Source organism: Narcine bancroftii, chromosome 9 (genome assembly GCF_036971445.1).
Source record: "Narcine bancroftii isolate sNarBan1 chromosome 9, sNarBan1.hap1, whole genome shotgun sequence".
Classification (NCBI taxonomy): domain Eukaryota; kingdom Metazoa; phylum Chordata; class Chondrichthyes; order Torpediniformes; family Narcinidae; genus Narcine; species Narcine bancroftii.
This window is the reverse complement of record NC_091477.1, coordinates 44,666,583-44,679,605: the sequence shown is the minus strand read 5'-3', so window position 1 is coordinate 44,679,605 and position 13,023 is coordinate 44,666,583. Positions and strand designations below refer to the sequence as shown.

The window sequence follows — 13,023 nt, the reverse complement described above, 5'->3', positions numbered from 1 at the left end:
GTTGAGGAAGCAGGAACTCTGGATAGGGACTTTGGATAGGTTGGAAAAAAGGGCAAAGAAGTGACATATGGAGTACAGTGTAGGGAAATGTATGGTCATGTACTTCCGTAGAATGAATAATGGTTAGCTTAACCTTTCTGGAAAGAAATTCTAGGGAATTAAAAAAAAAATCAGAAAATGGAGGTCCTAAGGGGCCTGGGAGTCTTAATTTATATTTTTAATTTACCTTACCATAAATTTTATATTGATTGAGGTGCCTTTTTAACTTTTTCAATAATTTAATCACTTTCACAATTTGCCTTCATTTGCTCTGCTCATTCATTTCACATCACCTTTCCAGCTTTAATTTCCTGCCCTTTTTTCCCCAAACCACAATCCCCACCAAATTTACCAACCTCAGCCAAGCATTTTTAAATACTCCCCAATAGCACTCACAAAACTCAGCAAGGATAGAAGCAGGGAGGTTTAAACTGAGATAAAGCTAACTTTTTACACAATGAGTCTAACCAGCCAAGTAGATAAACTAAAAACTTCGACTAATACATGGAATTACAATTTCATTGCCACCGCTGAGACACAGTTAAAAGATGGGCAGGACCAAAAACTAAGCATTCCAGAATACGCAATATTCAGAATTGATAGAAGATATATAAAAGAGGATGTGGTATCACAATATGCGTCAGGGAATGCGTCAGTATTGGGGAGGATGAAGGTGTTCGGGTGAAATTGGGAACAGAAAGAGTGTTATCATTTGGCTGAAATGTCAACAGGCAATTGAGCGATAGAGAAACAAGGACGGAGGCAAATAGCAAATAAATTGGATTTTTGTAGTGGAGAACTTAATTTAAATGTGAATGCCTGAATATAAAAGGTTCAGAAGAGAAGGAATGTTTGGGGCGTGTCCAGGAGAACATTTCAACACAATATGCAGATAGACCAATAAGAGAAGGATCATTACAAGACTTTGGGAAATGTAGTTGCCATGGTGGAGAGAGTATAAATGGACATGGTGACCACAGCTCTGTATATTCCAAAGTGGTTATGGAAAAAAAATATGGAAATTAGGGGAAAACAAATACATTAAAATAAGGCAGGATCTGGCAATAGTAGTCTGAGAGCATCTATTTGTAGTAAAGTCTACATCTGCACAGTGGGAAGCATTCAAAGGAAAAATAACAAAAGTTGAGAGCTAACATATTTGTGTAACAATGAAAGCAAATAAAAGAGTTGGTAATTGATCAGAAATTGTAGGCCTGTTGCATATGGAGGAAACGTGATCTCCCTGCTTGTCTGGAATGTGTTTTTGCGGGTGGGCACTTGTCCTCCCTGTCTTAAACTTATTCAGAAGTCACATCACTTTGTCAATCAAGGTTAGACTCTGGTCACCCATTAGTGCACACCTTGCCAATGGCTAATTTAAATTACCTAAGGTCATTATTGGCTAGAAGCACAGATTAGCACTGTATTTTACACCAACACACAGCACATTCTCTCTCTTTTTGCCATCTCCAAGGGACCTCTCTGCTTCACTCCAGGCTGAGTTCTGTGGTTTGGCACTGGAGAAATCGTTTTGTAAGGTGTGCACTACTGAAGGGTTGGGAGCGTCGTCTTAGTTAGTCTCCAAGTAGCAGAGCCATGCCTGCACTGAGTCAAGTGTTGGCGGGTATTATATTGTTCCTTTTCCTTGATTGTATGTAACAACACTGTATACACTAGTTCAGTGTGTGTGTGTGTGTGTGTGTGTGTGTGTGTGTGTGTGTGTGTGTGTGTGTGTGTTTTTGCACATACCTTATTCCTGTTGCGATCTTCTCAAATGTGCATCTTCTGTAAGTAATTTGCTCTCAGACTGTGTCCAGAGTCCTTCCTTTTGAGACCCATTGAATCTGCTCCCTCACTAACAACAAGGCCCCATGGGATTCAGGACAAGGTGGAAGACTGAATCCAAATTTCCTTTAGAAATGGGAAATACGGCAATACAATTTGTGACTGGATACCTGTGATTAGTGGCATTCCAAAGGGATTGATGCTGGTTCACTTTCTGTTTATAATATGCATAAATGATATGGATATGAACATACAGTGCCCTCCATAAAGTTTGGGACAAAGACATTTTTTTTCCTTTAGTTTCCTCTGTACTCCAGTTTTAAATTTGCAATCAAACAATTCACATGTGATTAACATGCATATTTCATATTATATTCAAGGTTATCTGTATAAATTTTGGTTTGACTAAGTAGAAATTACAGCATTTTTTTTTTATACAGTTTCCCCATTTCAGAGCACCATAATATTTAGGACATTTGGCTTTACAGATGTTTGTGATTTCTCAGTTATGTTTAATTCCTTCATTGATGCAGGTATAAGAGAGCTCAACTTGTTTCTAAGCTTTTGATCACCTTTGGAGTCTATAGTTGCCATTTTTCAACATAAAGACCAGAGTAGTGCCAACAAATGTCAATTAAGCCATTATGAGACTAAAAAAGGTAAAAACAGTAAGTGACATCGCCCAAACTTTAGGATTACCAAAATCAATTATTTGGAATAAAGAGAGAGTGTACTGATGAGTTCAGTAATTGCAAACGAACTGGAAGGTCAAGGAAGACCTCCACTGCTGATGACAGAAAAAATGCTCTTCTTAATAAAGAAAAACCTCCACCATCTGTCCAACAGATCAGAAACACTCTTCAGAAGGCAGATGTGGATGTGTCAATGATTACTGGTTGCAGAAGATTTCATGAACAGAAATACAGAAGCTATACTGCAAAATGCAAGTCACAGAAACAGGATGGCCAGGTTACAGTTTGCCAAGACCCAAGTTAAAACAGTCTGAAGAATTCTGGAAAAAGGTCTTATGAACAGATTAGACTAAGATTAAGCAATATCAGATTGAAGGCAAGAGTCAAGTGTGGAGACATAAAAGGAACTGCCCAAGATGCAAATCATACCACCTCATCTGTGAAACATGATGCTGGAGACATTATGCCCTAGTTATGTATGGCTGCCACAGGTACTGACACACTTTTCTTCACTGATGTAAATGCTGATGGCAGTATCAAAATGAATTCTGAGGTGTAGTCAAACATTTTATCTGCTCAAGTTCAAGTAAATGCCTCCAAACTTATTGGACAGCACTTCATCCAACAGCAAGACAATGATCCCAAACATACTGCTAAAGCAACAAAGGAGTTTATCAAAGCTAAAAACTAGAAAATTCTTGAATAGTCAAGTCAGTCAACCAATCTAAATCCAATTGAGCATGCCTTCCATATGCTGAAGAGAAAACTGGAGGGGATAAGCCCAGAAACAAGCAGGAGCTGAACTTGGATGCAGTAGAGGCCTGGCAGAGTATCACCAGAGAAGATATTCAACTCCTGGCGATGTCTATGAATCACAGACTTCAAGCAATAATTGCATTTAAGGGATATGACTACTTTAATAAACATTGCTAGCTCCCAAATATTACGAACCCCTGAAATGAGGGTACTATGTATAAAAGGTTCTATAATTTTTACATGGTCAAACCAAAAGGTACACAAATACCCTGTAATACAATCTGTAATGCGCACTTTAATTATGTGAATTGTTTGATAACAAATTTAAAACTGTGGAGTACGGAGGAACATAGGGAAAAAAATCTTTGACCCAATCATTATGGAGAGCACTGTAGGTAGCATTTTGAAAGTACCTATAAAGTTAGGAGATGTACCATAAATGCTCAGGTTTTTAGGAGTAACAAACAGAAGGACCTGGGCAGCAATGCAGGTAGATAACATGTTTAAAAGAAGGTGAAAGGAAGCTAAAACTGAATGAAAGAACGAGAGGTTAAGTTCCATTTTTTCCAACTGGTCAGGCCTCAGCTGGAGTACTGTATGCATTTCTGGTCACCACATTATCAGAACAATGTGAAAGAGGAGAATCATCAAGATGTTAACTGGAAAAGAGGTTTCTCAATTATAAGACGACCAGGGAACTTTGATCTGGTATTTTTTCTGCTGAAGCAAAGGACTTAAGAGGGGACATGGTTGAAGAGCATAAAATTATGAGTCGATGACAAGAATCCTTTCCTCACATTAGAAATAGACAACATCCAAACACAAAGATTAGAAACTAAGGGTTAAAAGAGTCAGAGTGGATCTGAGGAGGATGCTTTACACCCAGAGTCCACTGCCCGAGAAAATATGTGCAACTCCTGTCCAGGGTTGTGAAATAACAAGGAGATGAAAAGAATAAAACATCTGCCCTATTATCTGATCTTTTGGACCTTACCCCTTTTTTATTGTGAGGTGGATTGTTAATAAAACTAGCTATTTCAAGCCACTTTTCTCAAATGATTTTCTTCCTGAGACTTATGGAAGTAACATAACTAGGAAAGTATGTGTCACACTCCTGACTTCTGCTGAAACATGGAAACATAGAAAACAACCACGAGAAGGCCTTTCTGCTCTTCAAGCCAGCTTCACCATTCAATATACATGGCTAATCATATGACCTCAGTCCCCATTTCCTGCTTTCCCCCCATATCCCTTGATCTTTTGAATATATTTAATGAACTGGCATCAACAAATTGCTGCATTCATGAGTTACAGAAGTTCACAACCCTCTGAGTAAAAAAGTTTTTCATCTCAGTTAAAAATGGCTTCCCCTTCTCCTTTGGTTGAGACTCCTTGTCTGTACTTCCCCAACACTGGGAACATTCTTTCTGCATCTAACCTGTCTTGTCCTCTCAGAATTTTTAGATGCCTCAAAAATATCCTCTCTCATTCTTCTAAATTCTAATGAGTATATTCCAAGTTTATCTAGTCATTTTACATGTCACCAGGAATCAGTCTGGTGAAAACACAGAAATCCTGGAGAAACTCAGAGTCTCACAGCATCCAGAGGAGGTAAAGGGAGAAAACCAACATTTCAGGCCTAAATCCTCCTTCAAGGTATGAAGATTACATATTGTTTATAACTGAATATTTATTTTTGTATTGCAGTTTGTTTTCACTTCCTTCTTGTTTGTATTTCTCTATTTTGTATACATATTTCGCTCCGAATCATGGGTCCTCTACCGGCACCACCTACGGCTCCTAGAACGCTTCCACCAGCGTCGTCTCCGCTCCATCCTCAACATCCATTGGAGCGCTTTCATCCATAACGTCGAAGTACTCGAGATGGCAGAGGTCGACAGCATCGAGTCCACGCTGCTGAAGATCCAGCTGCGCTGGATGGGTCACGTCTCCAGAATGGAGGACCATCGCCTTCCCAAGATCCTGTTATATGGCGAGCTCTCCACTGGCCACCGTGACAGAGGTGCACCAAAGAAAAGGTACAAGGACTGCCTAAAGAAATCTCTTGGTGCCTGCCACATTGACCACCGCCAGTGGGCTGATAACGCCTCAAACCGTGCATCTTGGCGCCTCACAGTTTGGCGGGCAGCAACCTCCTTTGAAGAAGACCGCAGAGCCCACCTCACTGACAAAAGGCAAAGGAGGAAAAAGCCAACTCCCAACCCCAACCAACCAATTTTCCCCTGCAACCGCTGCAACCGTGTCTGCCTGTCCCGCATCGGACTTGTCAGCCACAAACGAGCCTACAGCGGACGTGGACTTTTTACCCCCTCCATAAATCTTCGTCCGCGAAGCCAAGCCAAAGAAGATACATATTTTGCATCGTTTTTCCCCCACCATCATTATGTAGAAATTCTGCCTGGCCCGCAGTAAAAAGAATCTCAGGGTCGTATGTGATGGTGTGTACGTACTCTATCAAAGGACGGACAAACCCTCTCGTAGGGTCAATGGCCATCTAGCAAACACATGCCGTGAAATGCAGAAAAGGCATCCCTTGCCTTGAAGCTTGGTCTAGCCATTCATTGCAACAGAATTTCTCCAGCCGTCTTTGACCTCAGCATACCACTGGATCCAAGAGTGTGTGCCTGGACCTGTGCAACCCTCTTCTCACCTAAAAGCCATTCACGTACATGCTGTCCCTTTCTGCGGAATGAGGTATCCTTCCCAGAAATTGACTGAAAGAAACAATCATTATCCTATGGGGTGGATAGCCAGAAGAACTCTCACAATAAATCTGAACTTTGAACAAAAAGCAGGCAGGTGCCTGAATTCAAAGGCTGGGGAGAAGGAAAGAATGAGTAGGGGGAGGAATAGAGAACAACTGGACAAAGATTTAACTGGACATGGATAGGACAGGAAAGGAGGGAATTGATAAGGGGAGGGGGTGGCTCTGTGAACGCAGATCTGGAAGAAAGAAGACAGAGGGAAAGAAGAGAGAGAGAGAGACACAGAGGAACAGGAAAGTAGAAATAGGGATAGTTGACGGGGTTTGGGCGAATGGAAACTAGAGAAGTCAATGGTAGCATCATCAGGTTGGAGGGTGGCCAGACAGAATAGAATATGAGGTATTGTTCCTTCAATTTGTGTGCAGGTGGTCTCAATCTGGCAATACATGAGACATGGACAAACATGTTGGAAAGGGACTGGGGGTCAGGAATTGAAATGGATTGCCATTGCAAGAGCTGAGAGATTGCCGCTATTATGGCAGACAGTGCAGAGATGCTTAATTAATTATCTCCCAGTTTGCATCCAATTTGTCAGATGTGGAGGAGGCCACAAAGGGAGTACAGGATGCAGTAGATGATTCCCATAGATTCACAAGAAGTGTTGCTTCAGTTGGAAGGACATTTTGGGGCCCAAATGGTAGTGAGGAAGGAGGAAGGAAGTATGTCCAAGTATAGCACTTCCTGCAGTCACTGGGGTAGGTGCCAATGAGGCATTTGTTGGAAAAGGAGGAGTGGATGAGCGCATCACGGAGGGCGCAGTCCCACAGCAAGCAGAGAGGGGAAGATGTGTCTGGTGAATGGACCACGTTGAAGGACACGAAATGGCAGAAGATGCTATGTTAGATGTGGAGTCTAGTGGGGTGTTAGGTGAAGTCAAGGAGAATTCTGTCCTTGTTACATATGGGGGCAAAGGGGGCAAGGCAGATATATGGGTAATAGAGGATACGTGGATGATGGTCAAGTTGATGATGGTTGAGGGGAAGCCACTTTTTTTTGAAAAAGGAGAATATCTTGCCTGCTCTGGTATGGAAGCTCTCATCCTGGGTCCAGATACGAGAAAGGAATAGAATCCTTACAGGGACAAGGTGTGAAGAAGTGTAGTGGAGGTAGCTATGGAAGTTGGTAGGTTTGTGCAAAACACCTGTCGAGTGTTTGTCTCCTGAGATAGAGAGAGAATCGAGAAAAGAGAATAGGCATTGATAAATAAGTGTGTTTCTTATCCCTCTGCCCTCTCCTCCAATCACTTCTCAGCTCATTTCTCTTCTCTTCTTCTACCTGTATCCATTTATTACCTTTTAGCCTCTGCACCTCCCTTAGCCTTTCTCATCTCCCTGCTTCTCTTGATTCTTCATATTTTCAGTTTATAGACCTGCAAATTAGACTTCCTCCTGCACAAGTCATTGCTGCCTTTGCTGAGCCACATTCAGCACACCATAATGAAATCTCTCCACCTGCCTGGCACCCAGATTGTTGCTGCAAATGGAATCTTTTGAAAAGATCAATTGTCACTCTCACCATGAATCTGGTTCATTGTGTTGGCACTCAACTGCTGTGATTGTCATAAAAGTTGAACCTTGCCATTATAGCTACAAGATTCATCCTTACATTGTAAATGTCCAGCAGTGAAGACTCCTTAGGGTGATAGGATCAAGATGCTGCCAGCAAAGAATGCATTGATCATTTAAAAATCCTAGTCAAAATCCAGCTTGTTATAGTACAGTAGCTGAGATGGCAAGTTTCACCATAGACTGATTGAAAGCCAGTAATGCTCATAAAACCGCTCAAGAAGCCAGCTCCTCATTTACATCAAAACACATCAAATCATTTCTTTGCAAGTGAAAACCCTGATTTAACTCTCTTATTCTGTGGTGAAGAGCAAATCAGAAAGTGAATCTGCCTTGACTGCATGGAGAGTCCAAACACCAACCCATTATTCACAGTCATCCCACAAGATTTCAATGATCTGTGACGAGTGTTTTAGAAATCTCGTCTGCAGATGCATTGTTCACCATACAGATATCTGTAGATGTCCCTGAAAATGTGGGAATATGCTCTTTGCAAATGGGTGCAACAATATCAAAGGATATTAAATCACTGATTCTCCAGAAACAGAATACTGCCAGTTTTATCACATGGAAACAGTCATAAAATAAGTAGCTCAGCAGCTGTTTGCGGTTAAAAAAAACCCCACTCTCAGATATAGCACACTCTTCAGAACGTGTTTAAGCAAATTGTAGTATGTTACTACTCTTTGCAGATGATGCCGCTTTAGTTGCCCATTCAGAGCCAGCTCTTCAACGCTTGACGTCCTGCTTTGCGGAAACTGCCAAAATGTTTGGCCTGGAAGTCAGCCTGAAGAAAACTGAGGTCCTCCATCAGCCAGCTCCCCACCATGACTACCAGCCCCCCCACATCTCCATCGGGCACACAAAACTCAAAACGGTCAACCAGTTTACCTATCTCGGCTGCACCATTTCATCAGATGCAACGATCGACAATGAGATAGACAACAGACTCGCCAAGGCAAATAGCGCCTTTGGAAGACTACACAAAAGAGTCTGGAAAAACAACCAACTGAAAAACCTCACAAAGATAAGCGTATACAGAGCCGTTGTCATACCCACACTCCTGTTCGGCTCCGAATCATGGGTCATCTACCGGCACCACCTACGGCTCCTAGAACGCTTCCACCAGCGTTGTCTCCGCTCCATCCTCAACATCCATTGGAGCGCTTACACCCCTAACGTTGAAGTACTCGAGATGGCAGAGGTCGACAGCATCGAGTCCACGCTGCTGAAGATCCAGCTGAGCTGGATGGGTCACGTCTCCAGAATGGAGGACCATCGCCTTCCCAAGATCCTGTTATATGGCGAGCTCTCCACTGGCCACCGTGACAGAGGTGCACCAAAGAAAAGGTACAAGGACTGCCTAAAGAAATCTCTTGGTGCCTGCCACATTGACCACCGCCAGGGGGCTGATAACGCCTCAAACTGTGCATCTTGGCGCCTCACAGTTTGGCGGGCAGCAACCTCCTTTGAAGAAGACCGCAGAGCCCACCTCACTGACAAAAGGAAAAGGAGGAAAATCCCAACACCCAACCCCAACCAACCAATTTTCCCTTGCAACTGCTGCAATCGTGTCTGCCTGTCCCGCATCGGACTTGTCAGCCACAAACGAGCCTGCAGCTGACGTGGACTTTTTACCCCCTCCATAAATCTTCGTCCGCGAAGCCAAGCCAAAGAAGAGAAAGTATGTTACAATGTTCTCTGACTCTATCTCTTGATATCAGCAGAGAATCCCAATAAATTTTGATCCAGGTAACATGCTCCTTATTCTACAGAGACTGATCCACAAAGTTCAGTACATGGAATCATGAATGTTCATTTATGTCACCAGAGACAGAAGCAACAATTACATCAATAGTGATGTCATAAGGTGACATCAGTGAAAGGTCAGATGCACGACAGGTAAATTATAGCAGAAAATTTTGGAAAAATTTTGCAATTGGTAGAATTTCACCTGGAAATGATCAATGGCATGATTTTGTTCAGGTCAAATCAATTCTAAATTTAAACAAACAGCATGAGACAATCCAATTTCAATCTCAACAACACATTACTGCATATTCTTACCTGCAAGAATTTGGTAACATCTGCAATCACCTCTCTGAAAGCTAACTTGTCTTTCCGAACTTCAAACCATCCCATTTTAGTAATCCTGGCAATAACTTGGACCAATGCCTGGATTACAAAAGGTTCCATCTTCGGGCAAGAAGCCATATAATTCAATATGTAGTTCCCTGTAAAAACCATATAACATAATTACAAATCAAATCAAAATTGATGAAGACTGCAGGAAAGAAGCCTTGCTGTGTCAAACTTTAAAGCTCTAAGTAAAAAAATCCAATCCTTTGAAAAAGTCATCTCCATTGAGGATCCATGAAGCCAAAACAGTTAATAGCAATCACATCACAAACTCAAAATAAATCACATTGAAAGGTCACACTAAAAAACGTAAGTGCCTGAATTGAGATATATCAGATTCCAATATCCGGAAAGAGAACATAGAGGGGAATTGTGCCGCATCTGAGCAATAATAGGAAAGCAAAGAGAAGCTCAACAAATGAGCGTGAAATACCAATCAGGAGCATGGGGACAAATGATCAAATGCAGCAAGACTAGAGGAGCTGAGATACAAGGATCTGCACCAAAATAATGTCCAGATCAGGTGAGCAAGGGCTTTACTGACACAGGAAAAGACCAAAATGCAATATATCTGCCACAGCTGGTTGTTATTGCAAGTTTGAGTTAAAATTCCCTTCTGTTCTGAGGTCAGAGGCAGCAGCTTATGGGATCTCTGGAGACCACTCAACACAGAAACCTGTCCAGTAACTGTGCTGCCATTTATTGGAGCACACAATAAACTGAAAAACATCCTTTTTTATTGTCCACAATATCACTAATTGGGATGTCATATTCAAGCTTACAAACCACCCAGTACCAAAAAGGAGAAACCTGGGAGAGGATGCTATAGGGTCAGAGTCCACATCACTGGACCAGCACGGGGCTCAACAGAAGAAGGCCTCACACCAAGTGACAGGCTTCCGCAGCCCGGCTCGTGGGACCCAGGTATAGGGACTAGGGATTTGAGATGGTGCTGATGGCGAGCAGGGCTCCCAAAGGGCCTCAGGCATCGTCAGCTTCCTAATTGTATTGGGGATTCAGAATTGTTGGCCAAGGAGGATTACCTAGATGCCTGGAGCTCAGGTTCACTGCTGGAACAGACAGGAGGCCATTTGACTATGAAGGGTAGAGGAGCATAGTAGGATGCAACATCAGAGGAAGTGGTAAGATCCACAGAAACTCGATGTCTCTGAAGGGACTCTCTTACAGGGCAAATAAAAGAAATTTTGTATATAGGAACCTTGAAATGGAACATAAAATCATTTGCTCAAGTACAAAATTAAAACCTGACACTTGCTAAAACATAGTACTTTATTCTAATTGCCCTGCCCAGAACTTGAAGCTTTTAAAACTGTTCACATTCACCCAATCAGAACACGACACTTGAGTCTCCAGACTCTTGCCCCCAGACAGCTGAAATTTCCTATCTGTTTCACGTCGATACAGAAACTGTATATAAATCACAAGGTAATAGCAACTTTCCTACTCAAAATTACAACGTCTAATACTGGATCACTACTTGGATTACAATGTTGTAACCATTATGGAAGCATGGTTGAAAGAGAGACAAAATTAGGTTTCAGTGTTTTAGATGGGATAGGGAAGGAAGTAAAAGAAGGGAAGGCAAACATTGCTCATCAGAGAATTTCACACAGCTTCCCTCAAAGAGGTACTAATGGTGGGCTCAAAACTGAGGCAGTGTGGGTAGAGAACAGAAAAAAGGTGCAATCGCTCTGATTGGGCTATATTATAGACTTCCAAATAGCCATCAGGAGGCAGAGAAACAGATACATTGAAAGATTATGGTAAGCTGCAATAACACAAGAAGTTGATCAGGATGAAAAGAAATTCTGGCATTTTATACTCATGAAAAACAAGAGTATAACTTGGAAGAGTAGGAGATCACTCAAGAAAATAACTTTTGTACCTGCAGTCAGAGGAAGAGGATGAGAACTGAGGACTTTGCATTTGGTATTTACCAAGCTGAAGAATGAGGGTATTGATAGGAAGCATAATGTGCAGAATGCTTATGGGGTGGGGGGGGGGGGGGGGGGAGCTGTGTTTACAGCCAGTGTTTAAAAATATGTTTGGAGCAAGCAAGAGATCAGGTGATTGATGGAGGTGTTATCAGGTGACCCATGTTAAATGGCCAGACAATGTTTAAAATGTTGTTTGGAGCAAGCATTATGACTTGTAGGATTTGTGCTCAGTCCATTGGAGACTCTGAGCCTTCCAGATTTCCCAAATCTGCACCAGATGCACTGAGGTACAGCTCTTAAGAGACCATGTTAAGAATTTAGAACTGTAGTGTGATGACCTATGCCCATTCGGAAGAGTGAGAAAGTACTAGATTGGAGTCAGAGGGAGAATGTAGAGAACATCTCTAAGGCCATCCCCTTCTGCAACTAGATAGTATTAGGGAGGATAACCTGATAGAGGATGACCATAGGACAGGTTTCTAACACTGAGCAGGGCTCTATACTGGGGAGGGTGAAGTGGCATGCAATAACGATTGGAGATTCCATTGTGAGAACAGACAAGAGATTATGTGAGCATGATAATGACACCTGGGTGGTGTGTAGCCTCCCTGATGCCAGGTTATAGGATATCCCCATTCTGGTCCATAACATTCTAAGAGGAGAGGGTGGACAGCCAGATGTCTTGGTACAAGCTAGCATCAATGACATTGGTAAGATACGTCAGGAGGTACTGAATAGGAATACAAGGAATTGGGAAGGAAGCTGAGAAGCAGAACCTCCAGGGTGGTAATCTCAGGATTACTGCCTGTACCCTGTGCTAATTAGGGCAAAAAATAGTGAGATAAATGTGTGGCTGAAAAATGGTGCAGATAGCAGGGCTTCAGATTCTTGAATTATTGGAATCTCTTTATGACCTATACAAAAAGCATGGGTTGCACCTGAACCCAAAGGGGACCAATATCCTGGCAGGCAAATTTAATAACTCTTTGGGAGGGTTTAAACCAGTGGTTCTCAACCTTTTTCTTTCCACTCACATACCACTTTAAGTAATCCCTATGTTATCAATGCTCTGTGATTAGTAAGAGATTGCTTAAGGTGATATGTGAGTGGGAAGAAAAAGGTTGAAAACCACTGGTTTAAACTAACTAGGGTTAGGGTTAGTCCTTGGCTAAAGGATGGATGTTACTGGGAGCTGAACATGCAAGGATACACCTCCTTTTGCAATGATAGGCAACACATGGATGAAGGAAAAGGATCTTTATAAAGTTGATTCAAACAGCCCATGAGGAATGCCATGAGGCTG

The 13,023-nt window shown here is 42.1% G+C and overlaps 1 protein-coding gene across 1 annotated transcript in view; it reads right to left on the bottom strand.

The window, feature by feature from the left end:
- The window catches only part of LOC138743479 (ran-binding protein 17-like), a 726,783-nt gene that overhangs the window by 631,016 nt on the left and 82,744 nt on the right, over nucleotides 1-13,023 (bottom strand). Inside the window, exon 4 of the mRNA XM_069898924.1 lies at nucleotides 9,691-9,857. Within this exon, the coding sequence (XP_069755025.1) occupies nucleotides 9,691-9,857 (167 nt within the window). The remainder of the gene's footprint in view (nucleotides 1-9,690; nucleotides 9,858-13,023) is intronic.